The sequence below is a fragment of the Antennarius striatus genome, chromosome 19, assembly GCF_040054535.1.
Source record: "Antennarius striatus isolate MH-2024 chromosome 19, ASM4005453v1, whole genome shotgun sequence".
NCBI lineage: Eukaryota > Metazoa > Chordata > Actinopteri > Lophiiformes > Antennariidae > Antennarius > Antennarius striatus.
In genome coordinates this window covers 5126600-5149482 of record NC_090794.1, presented here as the reverse complement: position 1 = coordinate 5149482, position 22883 = coordinate 5126600, and the positions used below count along the sequence as shown (strand labels likewise).

At 39.2% G+C, this 22883-nt stretch overlaps 1 protein-coding gene across 2 annotated transcripts in view; it reads left to right on the top strand.

Annotated features, from left to right (window-relative positions):
• Nucleotides 1-22883, top strand: part of LOC137613916 (exostosin-1) — a 126544-nt gene that overhangs the window by 78145 nt on the left and 25516 nt on the right. For both annotated transcript variants that reach the window (XM_068343399.1, XM_068343398.1), the window contains exon 4: nucleotides 19665-19758. In XM_068343399.1, coding sequence (XP_068199500.1) covers nucleotides 19665-19758 — 94 coding nt within the window. The remainder of the gene's footprint in view (nucleotides 1-19664; nucleotides 19759-22883) is intronic.

The following is a 22883-nucleotide window of genomic DNA, read 5'->3' as shown; positions in this document are numbered from 1 at the left end:
AAAGGCTCACCCTTGTAAACCTTTTTTCCCATGTTCTGTGTAAACTTTCTGTTTTCAGGACTCTTGTCTGCCATTAAAAATTGTTTTTATTTAATGTTTTGAGCCTTTTTAAAAAAAAAACATTTATCTTATCTGTCTGCTTTTTGAACATTAGTATTCTTTTGTTGCTGTTGATGGTCAGTTTTATTTTTAGCTAAATTAAATCAGTTAACTGTCCTCTCATAGCTGCTCATACCTTACATACATTTGTTAAAACGTTCCAATCCTAAAATGTCAGTGTCGGTTCATTCATTTATTTAATTTGCAAATGAACCCGATTCCTCTATGAAGTTGGATGAATGCATTTCACTAATAATGCCTTTTTAAAGCTAAGATAAGCATGGATTTTACGCGAAATAACAATGGGAGACTGGCTTAGGAGTTGATGCTGAGATATTTATTTTTGTTTGCCGCTGTGTTTTCCAGAGAGTGTTTCTTTCTCTCTCCATCTGGCCCAGTACAACCCTGTCACTGCTGAAGCTGGAGGCAGCATACGAACAGGTCACCCACCACCAACTGCCTGTGTAGGTGATTGTGTTTGTGTGGTGGTACCACTGTCGGAATATCAAGGTTCTTTCCCTAGTGAACGGAGGCATATCAACCAGTCTGCCAGCGAGGCCTGCGGCACTGACGCATGGAAAAACAGATATATTTTTACATAACTCAAAGGCAAACTAAAGTGTGCTTTTAACATGAAATCGCCAAGGGCATGTTCATGTTATTTTTATGGCGTAGTCAACGCAGCCTTTAAATACTTTAGCATGCAGACAACTGTGCTTCTGTTAGCTCGAAGCTAAATGCAACTAAGCTGTTCGGTGACAGTAACGGACCTCTGGATTCAACAAATAAATATATTTTGGATGTTGCACCACTGGCTCTTTTCATTGCTCTACTTGTAAGGATTGAAATCAATAATAACTGTCCATAAAATGTTGTTTGGCATTGCTCAGTGATGCCATCACGTTTATTGGTTCACTTTGGATCTACATTCAGATGCAAATGCAAAGAGTACAGATTTACCATCTGTCCAACCAAAAAAACCAACAAAATCAGCAGTTTCACAATCCAGGCAACTTACAGTAGAATACAGACAAGTGCAGAAGCAAAAACACTTTGGCTGCAAACAAGTAGTGGAGAGGATGACAAGACAAGCAGACAATCACAAAAATGACACCAAATCCAGGATATGCAAAAACACAAAAGAAAAAAGGAAGTAAATTTACAAAGGGAGATAAACCTTCACGTCAACTCACTTAAAACGAGCATAATAATTGACAAACCAACCGGATGACAAGCTGCAGTAATTCTAGGATGCTTCACTGAGTTGAAATACTTTTTTAGGGAGAAAGTAACCATTTAGATTCCCTAAACATGCTCAGTTTAACTGCCCACAGAGGACGATTATTTCAGCCACTGTCTGTGTCTGGAAATTATTAAATGAATTCAAAGCAATAAATCCCTGCAGTATGGGCTTTAACAAGTAGCTGCTGTGGCAGCTCCCACAACACCGGCACATTTCTGTGATAAGTGAAAAATATGATCATAAAGAACTGGGAACTCATTTCGAATATACATATAGGCAGTCGACATGAGCATTCTTTATAGGGTGGCAGAGCTCAGGTCGGGCAAAGGGGCTCGGATTAAAGGGTCTTAAACCATATTAAGATTTAATGAAGTGACTCATGACAAATTTACAGCCGTTTTCAGCCGGTCTTTGCCGTTGCCGCTGGTTGCTTGGTTTTTTTACCTCCTTCTCGTAATGTAGTGAAATAAATTGCTGAATTAAAAACTGATTGACTGGTTCAAGCACATATTGATAATTAGTTTTTGAGTGACAGAAGTTCAGCCTCTATAATTGACTTACAGTACCACTTGTTGTGGTGGCTGAAATGATCAGGATCATATGTGACGACATAGAGAAAAGAGAACACCACAAAGATATATTGGATATTTGTTAGTTGTGTTTTTATACATCAAAAAAGTGTTCTCACAGGCAGGAAATTGGAAACACTTTCATGTTTCCATTTTTACTGATAAAACATCAATAGGAATCAGTTTGCAGGTTCATCAACTTCATTGTTTCAGAGTCATCAGCCACCACCACCACCACTGCCTGGACTTTATGTCTGGGCTTTAGCTGCAACTTGCTGCTGTTCAGGACAGATGCCCTTCAAACACAATCTCCCCAAAGAGTCGAAGCGCTAAAGACCATCTGTCAGACCACTTATCACGTCTCACCTGCTGCAACAGAAAAATATTCATTCCAGTTTGTAAAAAAAAAAAAAAAAAAAAAAAAACTCATTCTGCAGTGTGAAGGTCTGGAAACCTTATTGTGCCAGATAGGTTTTTCTCTGCAGAGGAGGAGTCTATCATTCTCTTCCTGTTGCATAATCTGCATTTTATTATTGAGTTAGATGAGCTACCAGAGAGGAAAAGAATGAGAGGGGCTTTGAGGGGGTGGGGGGACAGTGGAAAGAAAAGAGTTGGAAATAAAAATTAAAGGACAACAACTACAACAATCACAGCGATCACAATTGTATTAACCTTATTGTTCGTGTGTGTGTGTGTCTGTCTGTCTGTCTGACTGTGTGTGTTGCTCTTCCCACATAATAAGTGCCACTGTCTCTGATGCTTTGGATCACAAGAGTTGCGACTAAAATGCTGTAAATGAGCACTCAGCACATCATGGCCTCTGTGGGCCCCTCCTCTCCTGATCATCCACCCTCTGCTTTAATTTCGAACGTTTTTCTCCCCGTGAGTCTCGTGTCTCCACACTTCCATCGTATTTACTCTGACTGATGCAATCTATTGCACTTCTTTTTTCTTTTTCTTTCTTTTTTTTTGCAGTAAACTCATTCCATCTGTTGTTAAAACTTATTATATCCTTACTGTGCCCAATCGTTATCTTGACTGGTTTTTCAAATTGCCTTCATATCGCCTTCGCTCAAACACACAGATTGCTGCTTTAATTGTGTGTGATTATATTTAATTAGTTTATTTTATTTTTCATCTTCTAGTTTCCTGACAATTTATCAGTTTTGCCAACAGACCTGCTTGATGGTGTCCACATTGAGTCACCCTAAGGTGTACAGGAAGTGTGGTGCACATGGTTCGCCACGTTTTTGTTGACCTATTACTTGAAAGGTGACATCAGACGTGTCTTTGAATATTTTTCACTTGTGTGATTCATTGCGTGCTAATGTAATATGAATAAAATATTATTTCTTGTTTTCTTCAAATGTAATTTTGTGTTGAGATGACAGGCGACGAACTTTGTTTCTGCTTATCGGAGAGGATTGTGACATCGTCTGTGGTTTCATCAGGGAAGTTGTGTAGAATTAATCCAATCCATCCACTTTATTTATATCGCACAATTTTAATAAACACAAGGTTTCCAAGGTGCTGCAATTAATCACAGCAGATTTGTTGTAGCAATTACACAATTGTAACGTGATGCATCGTGTTGCAGGACTCGTTAGACGTTATCCATGCATGTTTGAAGTTCAGGTATCAAGGCCTATATCATTTTTCACTTCATTGCTGTGGCGGCATCTCAGTTTTACGGAAGCTACCAGGGTTTCCTCTGCAGTTGAGCCCGCTGATGAATCGACCTGCTAAGATAGCTATCGTGGACAGAATATAGCTCATGTCCATTTTTATCTAACCCCACTTTTGTATTGTTAAGGCATTCCAAAGAAGCTTCACTGACATTACTTACAGCGTTATAGAACACTTATTTAGGATCACACATAAATCACATAAATTGTGATTTTTACAGTTAAATGCGCCATTAAATGCATCTTATTATTCACTGTTAAAGAAAAGATTAAATATTCGAAGGTTTAATCATATTAATGATTTTGAAGTAAACAAGAAGTATTCAGACTACATTATGAAAACGTCATGGTTTGACCTTACTCAACTCTACCTTTGGAGCATTTCACACATTCACTTAAAAGATTAAATGAGCAGATCAAGTGATATGTACTCAAAAGAACAGGATGCATTCATGGCTAATATTTTATGCTTAAGCCATTTCATCGAACATTTTCTCTCTGGTGAGCCTGATTATAAACCCAACCTATGTGTGCAATTATAAAGGTTTGTTCATTGGTCACCTGCAGTGTTACCAAAAATGACAACCAGAACCAGCAGAGTGAATGGGCTTAGAGCTGAACACGGTCTGCACAGGAAGTGTTCAATGCAACAAAAACATTTTGCTATAATTATGATTTGAGTCACCAGATAATACAGTTGCCATCATAAATTCCAAATATATCATTACTGCTGCAATCCACCAAGGCTTCTACATTTTTTGGAGTTGCGTGATATTAGAGAAACAAAAAGGCAGAGAAAGGATCTCACAATAGCAGTGAGGAACACGGGTGTTTGAATAAAGTCACTGATGCCTGCATTAGAAAGGTCTGCATGTGATTTAAAATGACAGAAGCTGACATACTACCAACACCGATGAGAGCAGAGCATGCCTGGGTAGATGTCTCATTTCTGAAGCTATAGAACACATTTAGACAGATCAGAAGCTGTGTGAAGCTGTATGAGTCCTGCAGGGAACACCTAATTATTTTCCAATCTGTAACATTTTATATTGACCTATATAACAGTCAGGATAAATAAACCAAACTCCTGGAAGACGCTAACGCTAGCATGTTAGAGACTGGACACACAAGTACATCCACATGTACACACACACACACATACACACACACTCTCTCTCGCTTTGTCTCTCCCTCTCTTGCCCGAGGAGACAGCTTGCAAACAGGATGATTTAGGAGGTAGTACACTGACAAACAGGAGTGTTTAGGAGAGAAGGAAAAAGGGGGGGAACAGGGGAAAGGGAGGATGAGAAGGAACGGAGGACAGAGGACAAGACAACTGGTCCCATCAATTACCCAGCTAAATGAACAAGAAGCTACAGCAGAAAACAATCAATGGAGACACAGTGTTCAGAAGGGCAGGCAGCAAATTAACACTGGAGCAATTAATCTGTTCCCGAATAAACTCTCCACCATAAAGAAAAAAAAAAATCGTTCTCGTGTCGGCCCTGATGATCTTTTCGTTTGGGTTTTGTCATGATGGTAACAAGCGTAAAACAAAAAAAATGCATGTACGTTTATAATACAGATTTTTGAAACACATTTTTAAAGACGGAATTTTTGAGCCCTAAAGTCATTGATAGATTTGCTGTATGTAGCTGACGCAGAGCCGGTCGTCCATTAATCACACTGCTGGCGAATCAGCACCTGAGTCATGTGTCAAAGTGACATTGAGCAAGATGCTGAACCTCTGACCAGTGTGAGTTTGTACTGTTGATTTACAACCTAAAGCACTGCCGCGGCAGAAACGTTTTTAAACCATTAAGGCTATGAAAACTTCATAATCTCACTATTCTATTCTTTTAATTGGCAGACATGAGAAAAATATATTGTATCATGTATAGGTATTTATTTTCTTAGTTTATGGATTTTCGCCGTCACAGAAGCTCAGATTATAAAATGTTATTTTAGATTTTTGGAAAAATAAATAACTGACGAAGTGAATCTAGTATGAAAATAGTTTCTGAATGAATGAAAGTGTTTCTGAACTTGTCACAAGTTATGAATGTATTTCTTGTGTGTAATTAAAACCCACATGAGAAAGCAGTACCTTAACTGTTCTACAACTGTTTATATGCATATCGGACATAATTATTGTAGCGTAATGGGATAAGTGGAAAGGCCCTGCATCTGTTACTAATATCTGTCATTCCATTAAGAACGCTAATGATGTTTTTTGAAAAGGGACTACAATAAAATGCAGCAAAAGTATGAAGATTACCTTTTTTCTTTCTATCCTCATTTTTCAACATCTTTGCAAAAAAAAAATTGAATCAATGAGAACCATGGCAACAGCAGCTACCAGGAAGTGTAATCAATGTGGCTGGTTTTTCTCACTCCATTGAATTAGACCAGCAGGAGGTCAGAACCAATGTAGAATAAAGCAAATGTGCAAGACTCATTTCTTGTCATGGTTTATCGCCACACAAGCAGAAACAGGGATCAAGATGCAGTAATAACGCTTCGACAAACATGAGTTATTTTAAGGTTACTCACATCTCATGCGCTGTGAACCTACAGGAAATGAAGTTTGCAGAAAACAGCGCTATCGGAACATCATGCCATCAAAAACCCGACATCTAATGTGACAACTAGACAGCAGAAACATCAAATAATTCAAGCTGTGACCACCTCTATAAACCCAACACTGCCATGGTCTTACAACTGCAAACAGCCTTTACTGACAATACAATTCAATGAATGTCAATGCCTAAAAGGTCAATGGTTCTTTGGTTGTTTTCACCCCTGTCTGTTACATAGTTTCTCCCTGCATCTGCTGATGATGTTATGGGCTGTAAATGTGACATCCACAGATTCCTGACGATCAAACATCGAGAGTCCTCGCCATGAAACTGCCTTAACATTTGAAGTGACGATCGCTTCTACTTCTTTGCTTCAGACCAGTTGAGTCTGTCCAGTATGTCTTTCGTGGTCATACTTTAAGTCACGCTGTTGACTATTCTAACCTTTCAACTTAACCTCAGCTTTATATAATGAATGTTTTTTTCCGTAGTATTGATAAGGACATGCTGTAGCTCACATACTGAGTTTCACAAGGTGTTGAAGTATTTGGAGTTTCACGTATTAAGTTGGAGTTATTTTAGCAGAAAAGTCATCATAGTCTTCATCATCACCTGTTCTACTTTTCAGGATTCAGTTTTAGGTACACACACAATCATACACGCACGCACACACACACACACACACACACACACACACACAAACCCTATCACTCCATCAAAACTGCATAGCCACAGGCCTCCCCATTAACACTTGTCTCATGGAAAGAAATGAGAAAAAAGGAATGAGAGCAGGGAAAGGTACGGGCTTTTAATGTTTGAGGAGGAAAAAAAAAGAGACACAGGGAAACAGAGAGTGATTGGGAGAACTAACTTCAATTATGTATACCCCAACAAGTTCAATTAAGCATTTGAGCAGAAAAATCAATATGGAAACTGATAACATCCCAGGCCTGTCATTCCTCACTAAGGTACTGGTCTATCTGGAGGCGAGACACACTTTCACACACACACATGTGCTTTGTATAAATACAGACTGAGTATAAATCACTCCACATCCAATGAGAGCACAGCCTTCAAACTCAAGCCTCGGGCATCAGCATCTGTGTTTCTAATCAATTGTTAATAAGTAATAATTATTATAGTTGCAAGAAAAATGAATGACTGAGGGAGTGTAAGTGATGTTGTTTGATTGTGTCAGTCCTGAATGATCCACAGGAAGATATGTTGATGGTTATGACATTAATGTGTGACAGATTTTTTTTTTTTTTTGGTTTATTCATTATGAGGCGGTTTACGTGTTTAGGATCAGTTTGTACCTGGACCCATAAATAAATAAAGTGAGGTCACTTTCGGCAATCAATAATCAAGAAACACCTAATCTGTATTAACATTTTTTTTTTAACCAAATCAAGCAAATCTGTTTCAATCCTGTTTTTTAAAGACTGTTTCATAGCGAGCTGAACACCTTGTAAAAACTGAGGTTTCATGCTACCATCATCATCTTCAGATAAAGTTGAGGTGAAGCTTTGGCATAAAGGGAATAAAAGTTTCAAAGTGATTTTTTTTTTCATGTTTTTGTTGGCAAAGAATGTGTCTTTCATATTTACAAGGTCTTCCTCTACACATACTGTCATGTTTCTACACTCGCTCAGAACAGACAAAGGAAATGTCGGCAGCGGAGAAGCCATTCGTTTTGTTTTGTTCTGATTTTTTTTTTTTTTTTACCTGAAGGCCACCATAGGTTAAGCTTGGAAAAAGGAGAACAGAAATAAGTAATTATAATCTGCAGTATCTCGCTAGATGCTTCTAAAACCTTCACACTGCTGCTTTAAACACATTATGTGTGAAACCATTTATACTTTGTGGAAGTAGCAAACAACAGGAGAGAAAGCAGGAGAGGAATGAGTCCCTTAAAGCCAATGTCTTCGAGATTCAAACTGACACTAAGCATTATATGTAAATGTATCTGGATAACATCCATTTTTATCCATCAATAAACACATATCCTTTGAATGGTTATAGGGCTGGAACAGATCCCAGCTGGGATTGGCTTCAAACCCAGAACATCTCTGGTGTTTCACCATTTTTCCAAAGCGTCTTACACCAAATAGTTCCTATTTTAGGTGTGTATCTTTTCAGCATGTATATTTTTTTATGATTCTGACATTTTTTATTTTATTTCTCTTGTTGATTAATCATCTAAATCTCACATGGAAGTCCTGCTTGATTTGTCAAACTGTTTATTGGTTTTTGGGCTCAAACCATCAAAGCAGAACAATTGTGTCAAATCCAAATTGACAGAGACTAACACACATGAATGAAAGCCGTAAATTGCATCCCAGCATGAAATTCCATTGTGTTTGCATATCAGCTACTTTTTGTAGTGTTCAATAATTAAGCGGCAGCTGTCACGTCTCAGATTTCCTGGCCGATTTTCTGTAATGTGTGTTGCTTTATCTCTGGAACAAGGGATGACTTGGAAGTGTTCGGGCTGGGTGGAGGTGGAGAGATGACTTTGTTTGTCTTCTTTGCTTCTCTTTTCTTAAAAGTGAGAGAGACGCAAACAGACAGATAGACAGATATAGAGCAGGTGATATTTAGATGTCATGCATTCAGAATATTTTGGCTGCCGCTACCGAGGATAACTTTGCAAGTTTATTTCCCATCATGAGTGAGTGTCTGTGGTTATTAGTGGATCTCTGTGTCTGGACGGGAGCCTGTCGTGTTAAATAAAAGTGGAGCTTGGAGATTTAATCCTTGTGATGCTGGACACGTGTTTTGTTATCTAAAAGATACTTGAAGAAATTATTGAAGGTGGTGTTAAATTTTTGTTTCCTACTGAACACTCTGACTGCCATATGCCACCCATCATCTGCATCAGTTGGAGGAATTTCTTTCGACACTTTATCATGTTTTAGGGGCTGACCAGGAATGAAGTACAGCCCTGGGTGTGTCCTGACCAGGTGGCCAAACCACCTCAGCTGGCTCTGCTCCATTTTGTATTTTGCAGCAACCAAAAGACTCAGTTACACACACACACACACACACACACACACACACACACACACACACACACACACACACACACACACACACACACACACACACACACACACACACACACACACACACACACACACCTGTCATTCTCTACCCTTGCCCTGTGAAACCTGCAGGGACACAGAGAGGGTGCTAATGGTGCCTCACAGCTTCCACACATCCACACACTACTTCAAGGCGTGTGTGTGTGTGTGCGCGCGCGCGTGTGTGTGTGTGTGTGTGTGTGTGTGTGTGTGTGTGTGTGTGTGTGTGTGTGTGTGTGTCTGAGTTGTGTAACTCATCAGGAGCAAGTGGTTTGCTTATAGCCTGTGATGGATGGAGATGAAGGTGAATAAAACAATTGAAACAGACTCATCATTTTATTCCAAAATTTATTCAGGGGGAAACAACACATATTTCCTTTGTACATAAGCTTTATGTGAGTTATGGGATTATTTAATAAAACACCTTTTAGTACAATAATATTTCTATAGAACAAAATTGTAAAATGTTTAGTAAAAAAAATACAAGGAAATAACTGATTCATGTTCCATATTCATCCCGCCTACCCGATTAAAGTACCTTTAATGTTCGTAGTACATCTGATGAACACAAACACACACACACACACACACACACACACACACACACACACACACACACACATATACACACAACCACACAGAGCCTCACACAACCCCCACGGATCAAACACACAATGACAGTCCTCTTCTGTGGTTTTAAAATGTCGACCCGTCACCTGGTGATTTGAGCTTGGGAGAAAAAGGAGAAATAAGGATGCCGTTTTTTGCAGCTTTTCATTTCTATGCTTTGAAGGGATTTCATTGATAATCCAATGACGGCGCTTCTTTTTCAGCCTTTTTGAATGAGACGTTCCAATGTAGAAGTCTTACAGGTCAGCTCGCGGCTTCTTTATTATGACTTTTGCTGTGGTTAAATGAAAATGAAAATTGGACTCTTATCATATTGAGGTGATGTAAATCTAAAAAGCAATTTCTCTTCTTTGTTATGTCAAAACAATCCCCATAATGTTATGTTATGTCAACTTACATTAGTACAGCAATGTCCCAGTATGACCATTTTAGCTAAAACAAAGAACACTGTCATGGTTTAGAAATTAAGCTGCTGAACATGAATTAACTTTTTTTTTGTTTCTGGAGTCCTTAATCTCCCTCGCCATCATTTCCTTCATGCCTTTACTATCATTATCTGCAAAAAGCAACAAAATGGACACCGTCTACCAAGGCATTAGTTTATTTCTGAGTACTTTCACTATAGTCCCACACATTCCTGTCAAGGCTGGATTCGGAGCTCTACTTCTAATGTGTTTCTAATGGTTACTAGTTGACAACGGTGCTCTACATGACGCAACTTTTAGGACATAGTTATTGGTGATTTTGAGTGCAATGAGAAAAAACATGAAAACAACTGAATGGAGCCACCTGTTGAGCCTCCTCCAATGGAAGACTCTAATCCAAACTTTTGTTGAGTGCATATTAGACCACTGTTATCTGAAAAGATCAATATTAGTTGCTATGTTCTCTCTAAACATTGTCTTAATGTTGATAATGAATCAAATACTATGCCAGAGTTTACGTCTCCAAAGCTGTTGTAAGAACTCTTATTTGACATACACATCACTTTGTGTGTATGTCCGTGTGTGTGTGTGTGTGTGTGTGTGTGTGTGTGTGTGTGTGTGTGTGTGACTGCATTTGTTAGTATGCCTTGCATGATCATTAATATTCTGATCCAGACCAGTCTACAAAATTAAGCTTTAATCCCAGCCTAGAGACCCATGTTTCAAGTCAGCCAGAGAAGCAGAGAAGGGAGCAGTCTTAACTGCTCACACACACACACGCACGCACACACACACACACGCACGCACGCACACACACACACACACACACACACAGATAAATATGGAAATGTAGTTGCATCTCAAAGACACACAGACACCACAATGAACATGTAAATAATTCCCCCCATCACATGCACTAGAAGCTGAGGTGTTTCTGTGAAGTGGTGCCATCTGTCTTCCGGTGTTTTGATGAAACCTTACAGGAGCAGACCTTTACGATAACAAGAGCGCTTATTCCCTGAGAGTGGATTTGGTGTGACAGAAAATTTGAGGAACCTCCTCTGGGACTTCTTGGCTCCCCAACCTCACAAACATCTGGAGCTGCAGTTATTTGGATATAAGGTTAAAAAAAAAAAACGATCCAACCGAAACTCGCATCCAACTATTCCCCCTGCGTTGTCACACTGAGGACACACACACATATTTCTGAGAGTTTTCCATCCAGATTTGTTTGTATGAGTACACAACAAAGTTTGATTTACCCTCCTCCTGAACCCACACGTCTGATTTTGCGGTCAGTTCCATCAATAAAGTGAGCATATTTGCCGCTGCTGCCATGAAAATGTGTTTGTGGCTGTTTGGAGGCAAAAAAAAAATGCCAAGGAGAAAATAACAGAGAAGTATGTGACACGAATGAGACACTTTATCTATCTTATTTCCAAGTTAACTTCATAAAAATGCCACAAGAGATGGAATCATTATCATTGTCTCTCGTGGAAACAGTACATAGATTGAGTTGTACAGGAAAAAGTTTATATGGTTCCAAATGGGAAAATGCTGGGATGATGTTTAAATTCATAGGAGGAGAGAAGAACGGGAGAAGAAAGGGAAAATCTGTCACTAGGTTATAACCGATTCTCACAAATAACATTAAATGGTGACGAACAAAAAAATAGAGGAATATGAGTGAGGAGTCATCTCATCATCTACAACTGCTGTAGTGATTTAATTTAGTCATTTACAACAAAAATCCACAGAAACATTTTGACACTAGTAAAATCTAAAGAATAATGATTCCACTCAATTCTTTTTGGTTATTTATTTGGTTAAAGTAGTAGTTTTTGAATTTCCAAAAATCCTTAGTGAGTATCGTTTAAAGCCTTTAAATGAAAACATGGCAGACAACGGTTGGTCATCGGTACATCGTCAATCTGTGGCGCAGATGGAACATATCTATGCAAAAACACAAACCCATAAAATGGTCGAGACAAAAGACATATGTGTCTTTTTGGAGATGATATCTGTCCAGTTTCACATTGCATCGCTATGACAACCAGCTACACCAAGATGCTACTAATGGAAAAAATGACCTCCCGAGACATTTCTGGTGCCTAAAAGCTGAGTCTGGTCAAGTAGAGCAGTTACTTGTCCATTAGTGGAAACTCGGCGGAAGTCATGCAGTTGAAAGTCACTAGTAAATTGCACCACACAGGTCACGTGCGTGATTTTTACCTACTTAGTGACAAATTACCAAAACGTTTCCACATCTGTGGTCAAAAGGAGGAATAGTACCTTAAGCGAAGTCACAAAGCGTCAGGTCACCATGGTTTCTCCACTCAAGGAGACTCTTCTGTATTGTCATTGTTTGCAGCACAAACTATTTCAGCCTCAAACATTATCCACATGGTTTCTGCTTTATGTGGGTTGTTGACTAAGATTGGAGACAATGGCAACACTTTTAAATGCACGAGCACGGCTCTGCATTAATGCAGGTAGACACGTTTGGCAAGAAGGAAGAAGCATTTCTCTCTCTCTGTCTCTCTCTCTCTTTCTCTCTTGTTCTATTACACACACACACACACACACACACACACACACATACACACATGCATACACATTCAACGCCACGCTCCTTGATGTGGACTAAATAGCTTGTTGAAGCTTTGACGAGTTTTTAAACAGGTTCCAACAGACTCAAAGAGCCAGGTGTTGGCAGACTTGGCTGGGACCTTGCAGCTGCTAACACCATTCCGTTCAGTCAGTTTTTAGCCTTGAACACACTTCTTTGCAAGGGTTTAACAAGATAGATTCTCACCTGTGAGCTCTGAATGGTTTTCAGTATATAAATTGGGATGTTTCCCTGAGGTATTCTGAATTATGAACATTTTTACCCTAAAGCCTCTCACAGGAACAGCTAATATTTAAGTGAGGGTATCAATACTTGTAGCTTAGAGCTGCTCTTTATATGACACAAACTGATTAATGTTCCAATTAATGGACTAATGTTGAAGTTATATCATAGAAACTCAGGTTCTCTATTAAACACAGCTGTGAATTTAAAAAAAAAAAAAAAAAAAAAAAAAGCAACCCTTTATTCGCTTTATTCATAGCGAATAAAGACACTTTTCCCATTTTGGCTTTTGCTCCCTGAAAGGTGTCTCTTAACACCCACCTTTTTTTCCTGACTCACATTTTGTTATTTAATGGAAAATCTGAAACGTATTTAGCGTGAAAAGCAGTGAAAATGTATCAGCAGTGTGAGTGTTAATGAATACACTGGATGAGCGAGGGAAACACGTTTACTTAGGGCTTGTTGAAAAGCTAAAGGTGGTTTGATCTGAACCAGAACCAGCATGGCATGTTCACACTTGTGTGCAAATAGCAAACCAAAGAAACAATATTAAATGCATCACCGAATGTTACAGGTGATGCGAAAGTGATTTTTCATTGTTCAGTCTTTATATTCTCTCTATAGACTCTGCTCGTCCTTCGTGACACTCGTTAAATAAAGCAGCTTGAATTTTTTAATTTATTTGCATGAATAGACATCCATTCAGTCAGTCATTCATCAACACAACTACAGTTGATACTTCACAAAAGTAGCACAAGGTGAAACTACACCCGCAGGATGAAACTTTAGTTTAGTAAGAGATCAGTCAGGACTTGACGTGGTCTCGGTTTCTATTCTTTGATATTTTTCTGTGCATGCACTCCCACAGATACACAAAAGCCCCCCAGCTACGGATCTGACTTAACAAATCACAACTGCTTCTCATCTCGCATCGCCAAGGATGCCTCTCACTGTAACTTCCATTTCTAGACACATTTGTCAAACTACACGCTCCTCCTTCCTCAGCGTCTGTTGTCCACCTGTGAAAGTCTTGTCTTTTAAAGGGGAGGTGATGCGTTTACCAGAGGAGATGTAGTGAATGTAACATGACTGTGATGTGTTGCCTCAATGCTCACACGCACTGCAACAGAAAAATCCTGCAGAGATCATGTCACCTGTTTATTTCAACCTAATTTTACATGTGCATGTGGTAGAAAGTACAAAGGAATTTATTTCTGAGTTATTTTTACACCCTGTCTACCATGAGCCTCTTTGTTGTGATCTGATTTTCTATCGATTCTTATTTTATTGCATGTTTTATTAAATTACAAAGCTTATATAATGGGTTCATTACGGAAACCTGCAAAACTTGAATGGTTTTTATATAATTATATTGATTCCTCAACATATTTACAATTAATTAGAAATTCATTAATCTTTCAAACCCAACGTTGGCCATTGGAAATCAAAATAAAAAACAGTTAAAACAATCTTTTTGGTACATTTGAAGACTTTTGTTTGTTTAGAGACCCACAATATCATCCCACTTGAGAAATCACCCTCAACTTTTGGCTCATTATGATTTTTTTGGATCACCTTTCCTCATTTTTCTCTACCCCCCCCCCCCCCCCCTCAGCTATTCTAATGTGAAGATATCGGAAAATAGGATTCTGGTTGTTTGTTTATTTGCATTGTCTTAAAAATTGCACCACAGAGCAACATTTAGCCCCGTGTCCTATCCAATCAACAAAGGTTGTTGTTCTATTCAAGGACATCCATACGGGTCTGCATAATTAACGAGTCCACACAATTGCACCAAGAGGGACTGCTACTCTTTGTTCATGTGTGTATGTGTGTGTTGCTTATTTGCTATAATTACAGTAAATGCCATTCATACTTTACATACCGCACCGCATTCATAATAATAAATGTTAGAAGACAAGAATCCCCAGACTACAGTTAGATAAGTGTCCTCCTTACAGACTCATAATAAGCTGGAACATTGTTTTCCTGCACCATTACTTAACAGTATCGCTGTACTGATTTTATTCAATAGATTCTTTTTCTGCAAAACCTTGAAAACTTCCTAACAATATATATATCAAGTATTTACTGAGGTAGTTTTAATGCTGTCTGCCAAAAAAAACAAACAAAAACAAAGGTGTGAAGTCTGTACCTAAAAAGTTCTCTAAAATTAGCAGCGATTTGAAGGAAATAAGGTTTAATTTTATCCATGTGGAAATTCTGATTAATTGTGTTGCAGCCGCTCCTGCTTAAGGCTTGCACGCAAAATTATTGATCAAGACATGTGTTGTTGTATTATGTAACAGCACCCAGTTGATGCTGATGTCACTCAGTGAGATGTTGGTTTCATCTGACTCAGTTGGTGGTGCAAAAATAGAATTGTTTGCAAAAAATAATGTGACTTTTATTTTTGCGGGACTTTTACAAAACATCCTGCAGACCAGAGCAACACTGGAAGAGATTGTGTGTGCAGTTAGAGACCAGAGGTGAACAGACATTCTGTGTAGTGAGCAGTTGATTGAGATATTGGATGTTCACTTATCATCATTTGACACCTCTAGAGTCACATTCTGGTCACTTTCGCCTCTGTCAAATTGGTGTATTGGATTATTTTTTTCCTTCATTGTCAAATATTTGACAGCCCTATTCTGGATCCTTTGGGATTCTTTTTAAAACTGAGGATTTCTAATCCCAAAAAGCTTCCTCAGAGTTGCAGGTAATTAACACCTCTAAAGGTCATTAGGTCTCATGTGCCATCGATCCAGGGAGCATGTCTAGGGTCGTTAGGGTCGGTCATACGTGTAACCACGATAACAACTTCCACGTTAATGACCTCACAGGAGGTTAAATCCCTCCTGTCTGGTCACCTTTGACTTACAAGAAGGAAAGTCTATATAAACAAGTACTTTACACTGAATTGATTCAGAAAAAACATAAATTAGTGATTGCTCTGTCGTAGGTTATGTGCAGAATGTTTGTAAAACCAATCAAAATAGTTTCTTATCAATTCCTTGTGTCAACAGGAATACCTTTGTGTCATTTTTTGCAGATGGAAAAACATTTTCAGTGTAAACGGGATGCAAAACTCAAGGTTTCATATTGTTTCATCGCTTTTGAAACTATTTATTGTCCTCGGCTGAGAGAATCCTTTTGCTTTATATCGAACGACACTATTACTTTTGTTTTTCAACTTAAACGTTCTGACTGATTGTTTGTGGCACGTATTGATTTTTAATTCCCTCTCGCTGCGTATTATCCAGCTTTGTCTGTGTCTATTCTCGCTACTTGTCTTTTCTATGCCCGCAAACTGACAGAAAAATACTCTGAAAAGCAAAGTAAATCGTAAGTGAAAAGGAACACACAGGTGGGATTCCTGTGCTGCGTAACGTCATTACATTTATCATAAAAGTTGCCTGATCGCAGCTTCCCGTGTTTCAATTGTCCCGCATAGAGGACTTCAGCATGCCATTGCAGTGCTTATGCCACTAATGATGTTAATGATGCAAGTCAGTGCAATAAACACTGCCTGGCCAGCGATAAACAGACAGGATCCAGTAGAGACAGCTTTTTGTAAGAGCAGACTTACCATAATTATAGATATAACATGTGGAGATGACTAAATCACAATGGGTTGAAGAGACATAAGGAAGGACTAGACCGGTTAACATTTATCAAATACTCCTCCGATGTTGTCTATGTAGTCTTTCAAATCTTATCTTGCGTAATTATGACAATAAGCAGCTGGATGAAGCAGATGTGTCACATTTCTTTGACTATTCCCACAGACTTTTTCACTGTTTATGAGTGAGGATGTAGAAAAGCTAAGCAGCAGGTTCGACACAGAGTTGTGTGAATTTTGTGTGTGGGGTCGATAGTTTCTCAGTGCTGCAGCGTTTTTGTCGTGGACGGGTCTCATCACTGGGGTGCGGACAGAAGGATGTCCAGCTTATGTAAGAATGAAGGACACGTTATTTTTTAAAGTCTGTGCATCCGTGTTTAAAGATGAAATGGGATCCTGTCAGCTCCCTGCTTTGTTTATCGGCCTTGTTATTTTCTGCCCTCGGTCCAGAATCATCATCGTCATCATCGCTGATGCTAATGTTCAGAGTCCCCTAAGGGAGGTCTGCAGTCTAGAGTCAGGACACAGTCCGCAGACAAGGCAGCTCTGCTTTAATCAAAGATAAAGATGACATCACCAAACATAAAAATCATGCAAGAATTGAATCAAGGTCGCAAGACCAGCTCAAAAAGACAGCATGTGCTTTGAAGTGAGATTTAATTGTGAACAAACAATTTGTTTGCTGCTAGTCCCAAATAACCACCTTTTTTTTACTTGACAAGCTGTCTCTGTCTGACTAGATCTGTCTCAGACGCTGCCAGGATGACCTTGTCTCAGGGCGACAAAGTGGACACCTGACATCTTATTTTTCTCTACTCTTCTGTCACACAAATATGAACAAACACAAACACACACACACACACACACACACACACACAGAAACACACACATATACACGCACACACACGCACGCAGGTGCAGTGACAGTAAGTGACAAGCCAGATGTTTTCCCGTCACAAAGAAATGTCAGACACACACATTAGAGAGGCATGCTCTCCAGGCAGGTTGGCACGCGCACACACACACACACGCACGCACGCACACACACACACACACACACACACACACACACACACACACACAGGTATCTTATGCTGCAGTCGTGGGGACAGTTGATCCCCAGACAGATTAGGCTGCAATCTGAAATCTCCTCAGGCTAGCCCTAAGATCATGTACGTACACACACACACACACACACACACACACACACACACACACACACACACACACACACACACACACATCATCAGAGTTTTAAAGGCACAGACTGTGGACAGAAGTGATATATGAATTGGAAAAACTCCCCAAGTTTTCAGGGACAGGAACAGTCCAGCCATTAGAAAGTTAAAGTTTTAAGCATATTTCTATTTAGCCTATATAAAAATACACTGGTAACTGGAAATATTAATTAAAAGTAATACTTGGTTTCCCAGTGACATTTACATATAAACCTGTACACCTCAGTGTACAGGTTTAGCCTAGCAGCCTCTGGAGGATGTTGCTGCTGTTCGTATCCTAGGTAACTCCATATCATTTAGTGATCAAACACCAGGTTGTGATGCCAGAATGCATCTTATTCTATTCCCTGTGTCACTGGAATACTGACTAACACACCTTTAAAGAGCAGATCGTGAGCAGCTGACAGTTTGCGTTCTCCAGTCATTTCGTTTTGCCAGGCTGCCACAGCTGGCTGTTGAGCACAGTGCTCAGGACGTGTCCAAAAAAACATAGTTGAGATCTTATCTTGAACCTTTATTATTCCCCTTGGCACAATTACTTCTCTACATCTGACCCATCCCTGCCATGTGGGGTTCAGTATCTTACTCAAATATACTTCGACATGGAAGCTGCAGGGGATGGAGATCAATCCAGCAACCCTCCGATAGGTAGATGATACCAATCCGTTCCATAACCCCCCCCACCTCCCCACCCCAAGCTACAGTTGCACCTCTTGGTTTCCAATGTGACCGATATCATTCCTCAAGTATTGGATTTGTATCAGTACAGGGTCATGTATGACAGCTAGTTAAATGTGACTTTAAAAGACTGGATTTCGGTGTTCACACAAGTTGTATGAGAATAAAACGGATCTGATTCAATGTGATTTGCTCAAACAGTTATGGAAAAAACACACCTGCATCATTATTTTGACGTATCCTGTATACTATAATAGTAAATTCAAACGGATCACCAGCAGCAACGGATCGAGCTGGAGGGAGGGAGCGCTTGATACTTGAAATTGGTTTGCAGTGGATCGATTGATGTGCGGTGAAACCCACCACATCCTGCTTGGAGAGGCTTCAAACTCACACCTTACAATTTAATTTAGAAATTATTAGCGTTGAATCAGGAACACTATCAGATCAGTCGATTTTCCAAAGGAAGTCAGGAGAAATTACCAATGAGGTTAGCCCAGCAAGGTGGATTCCTTCTTTAATGTGACGTGATGAGAAGCCATGCATTAAGGGTCACTGGTGTTTGATTAGGAAGAAGAGGTGGATTACATTTATTCTATCCATCCTTCACTGTCTGCTGAGCAGAGACCGTCTTAAATCTGTGCTTAAGCTTCTTTTGATTGTTCCTTGAAAATGCATGCGTGAATACTCGACTACGCACCAACATTGAGACGTATTCAGGGCTCAATTCACTCACAAGTGCTCTAGGAAGTTTTATTATCATTTGTGCTGTCTACTTCTCCATATCTTTCTCTTTTTTCTGTGACGTAAACCTTTATAATCTTCTATTTTTTTATATACTCTCAAAACTTGGACAATCTCATCCACCCTGAATGCTTGACAGGTTCCTTTAGTTTCTTCTTCTTGTGTTTCTATGTCTCCATCATCTTCTAACCAGAGCGTCTTTTGTTGTGTTTGTGTAGGTTCGACTACCTGGAACTCCTCCATAATTCCAGCTTCTGCTTGGTGCCCCGGGGCCGACGTCTGGGATCATTTCGATTTCTGGAGGCCCTTCAGGTGTGTGTGTGTGTGTGTGTGTGTGTGTGTGTGTGTGTGTGTGTGTGTGTGTGTGTGTGTGTGTGTGTGTGTGTGTGTGTGTGTGTGTGTGCGCGCGCATGAATGTAAATTAATAGGTCATTGAAAGAGGATCCGCAAGAAAGAAAGGTAACTGTTAAATTTCTTTCTGAGGTCACAGCCTGTATTTGATGTCTGTGGTTGACACCCTGGAAATAAGACTCAGCAATTGGTTGTTTTATTATTTCTGTATTTAGAATTAAGCTCTAGTATTTCAAGACAAGAAAATGAGACAAGCAAACTTACTTTGCTCGAAATCACAGACTCTTCTTTTTCATTTATTATTCTCTGGTTGTGTAAAGATGGCAGTTATAAATACTAAATATTTGTGTACATCATCTGTATGTGGACACATTATCTCTGTTTTCATATCAGATGTCTATAAAATAGTCAAATTTAAAGTCACTGGCTTGGAAGCCCTTGAATTGTGTTATCTGTATTTTCACATTAAAACCTTTTATTAAAGACTTCACACTGCAAGGAAATGAATGTGATGTAAACTCAGAGATAATGTTAAATGGTCTAGTTTGGTTGACCACTCAGAAGTGAAGGAAGTTATTGTTACCGTCATCCCTTTGATTTGAGGTAAAGACAGGAGATCTGAATGTGGACCTCCTGCTGGGCTCAAAGAATCCTCTCAGCAACAGTTGATCTTATTATTTCTGACAAGCTGTCATCTTTCTGCCACAGCAAAGGCAAGAAGAAAAGAACCTACTCTCATATCTTTGGGCCACAAATGCCTTCATCTTTCATCAACAACCTGACCCCAATCGCCTCTTATCTTGTGTCAACGTGAAGCATCTCATTGCGTCATGCCTCTCCTGTCGCCCATTAGTTTCTATCCCCACGTTCTAATTGTGTTCTGCTGGTGCGAGCTCACCTACACTCTCCGTAGCTACTTTGGTGTTTTTTAGATGTTTATTAATGACTTACATGACTCACATGTAGGTTTTTAGAGTAACTCCTACTAAACTTGTTGCCGGTAGATCAGCTGATTTTTTTTTTTTAAAAAGGACCAAAGGTCAAAGGTCGGAAAAGCAAGAGTCCTGCAGACGTGAGGATAAAGCAGTCATCTGAGAGGATGGCAGCAGCGAAGAAGACGAGGAAAGTAAAGAGAAAGTCATTTTGCAAAGCCAGACTAATCATAGCAGTGAGATTCCGAGCAGACAGGTCACTGATCATGCACCCGGCATTTTGTGAATCTCCTTTAATCTCTCAGCTTCACTTGATTGAAAATCCAGTCGAACTTCAAGTTTAAATGAAAATACCAGACTTATTGATTTTTTTTTTCCACCCTGACACCACTCCACTGCTGAGACCACATATACAAATCATACCACACACAATATGTCATCAAAATGAACTCTAAACCTTTCTGACTCGACCTGGAGGGGGAACCCCGATCCTTCTCTTTCGTTTTGGAGTGATTCATTATCAACATTGTTAAGCAGTATATTAAAGATTAATTTATACATGTTTGTGTAATGATGATGCAGGTGGACAAAATGCACAATGCTGTGACTTTATCCAAAGTATAAATCAAATGTTGCTCCAAAACATAAAGTCAAATTCTACTCGAGTAAAAATACTGGCGTAGGAACCACGGCGTAAGATGAGCAAACATTTAGACCAAAATCAATATTTCTTCTTTACAACAGTTTCAAACATTGGTGGCTCTGGTGTGATGGTTTTTTCTGCTGTGTTGAATACAGTTTTCCTTTTTTCCAAAATATAGTTCAGATTAACTTGGAAAACCATTTTTTTTAGATCTTTAAGGATATGTTACAGAAAATACTTGAAAAATCTTTGTTTTTAGGATGAAAAAGACATTCTCTATGTGAAACATTTGCTGTTTTCCTTATAACACCTCATCTTTTATGGAAGGAACATCGTGCCTGACACCAAAGCATTGCTGTGTTTTCTGTCACTTTGCAAAGGAGACGTCAAAGTCAATCCTCCTAGTTGAACAGATATAACTGAAAGCTGTTTGCTTTGCATTTTCTATACATTTACTATCAACTGTGTTTTCCACAAAACTCCTTTCTGAATAAAACTGTTATTGCTTTTTGTCGACCATTCATTCAATATCTATTATACGATTTAGTCTAATCACATAGTGAGAGAACATCGTGGGCTCAAAGATGAGGCACAAATGCACGATGTGAAATAAATTATCCAGAGCGCCACGTACTTTCCCTGTGAACACTGTTTAACGATGGAGCCAAGTGGAGAATCGAGTCCGATGCATTCACAATAATTGATGGATGGTTTCAACAGCCTCATCAGAAACGAATTTACAGCAACACAGAAAACTCCCATTGGAAATGGAAACAGCTCCTGCTCAATTAAACCCCATTAATAAATCCTCTAAATATTTATGCACGCAGGGAAAATAAATAATTGCCTTTTTATGTAATCTTTTTTGCAGCCATTTGTTTCAGCAAAACTCTTAGTTTGAACACTGTGAAGGATAAACCCTTCAGTGGAGGGAGAAATAGATCCTCCTGGTCCTGAAACCTCTGCTTGGACTTTTACTGCTTACTGCTGCTTGAAGTTTTTTTTTTTCTCTGTCTGTCATACTGTGAAAATTTGTCATCTAATTGCTGTTCGACAGAAAAGACTGGAATATGACTTGTAGTACAGTAATGTAAATGTAATAATGGCGCCCAGCGATTGATTGAAATCTGTACAGTCTAAACATATTAAATTACTCAACTATCAGTGACATTTCACCAGGCTGGGTTCATCTTGTTAAACACATAATAATTTGTTAAACATAATCATGCCATGGGCACCACGATGGTGCTATCACCTCACAGCAAGGATCCGGGTTCAAATCATTTCTCTGCGGAGGTTGTATTTTCTCAAATGTAAATGTATGTAATCTCTGGATTCTTTGACTTCCTCCCATCTCCAAAAATATGTAGCTTAGGTGAATCAGTCACACCAAATTGTCCGTGTATTGAGTGTGAGCTTATGTGTTTCTTTGTCTTTTATGTGGTAGTGCAAAAGCCCGGCATCTTATTCAGGGTGTACCCCACCTGTAGCCTGTAGCCGACCGGGTTCGG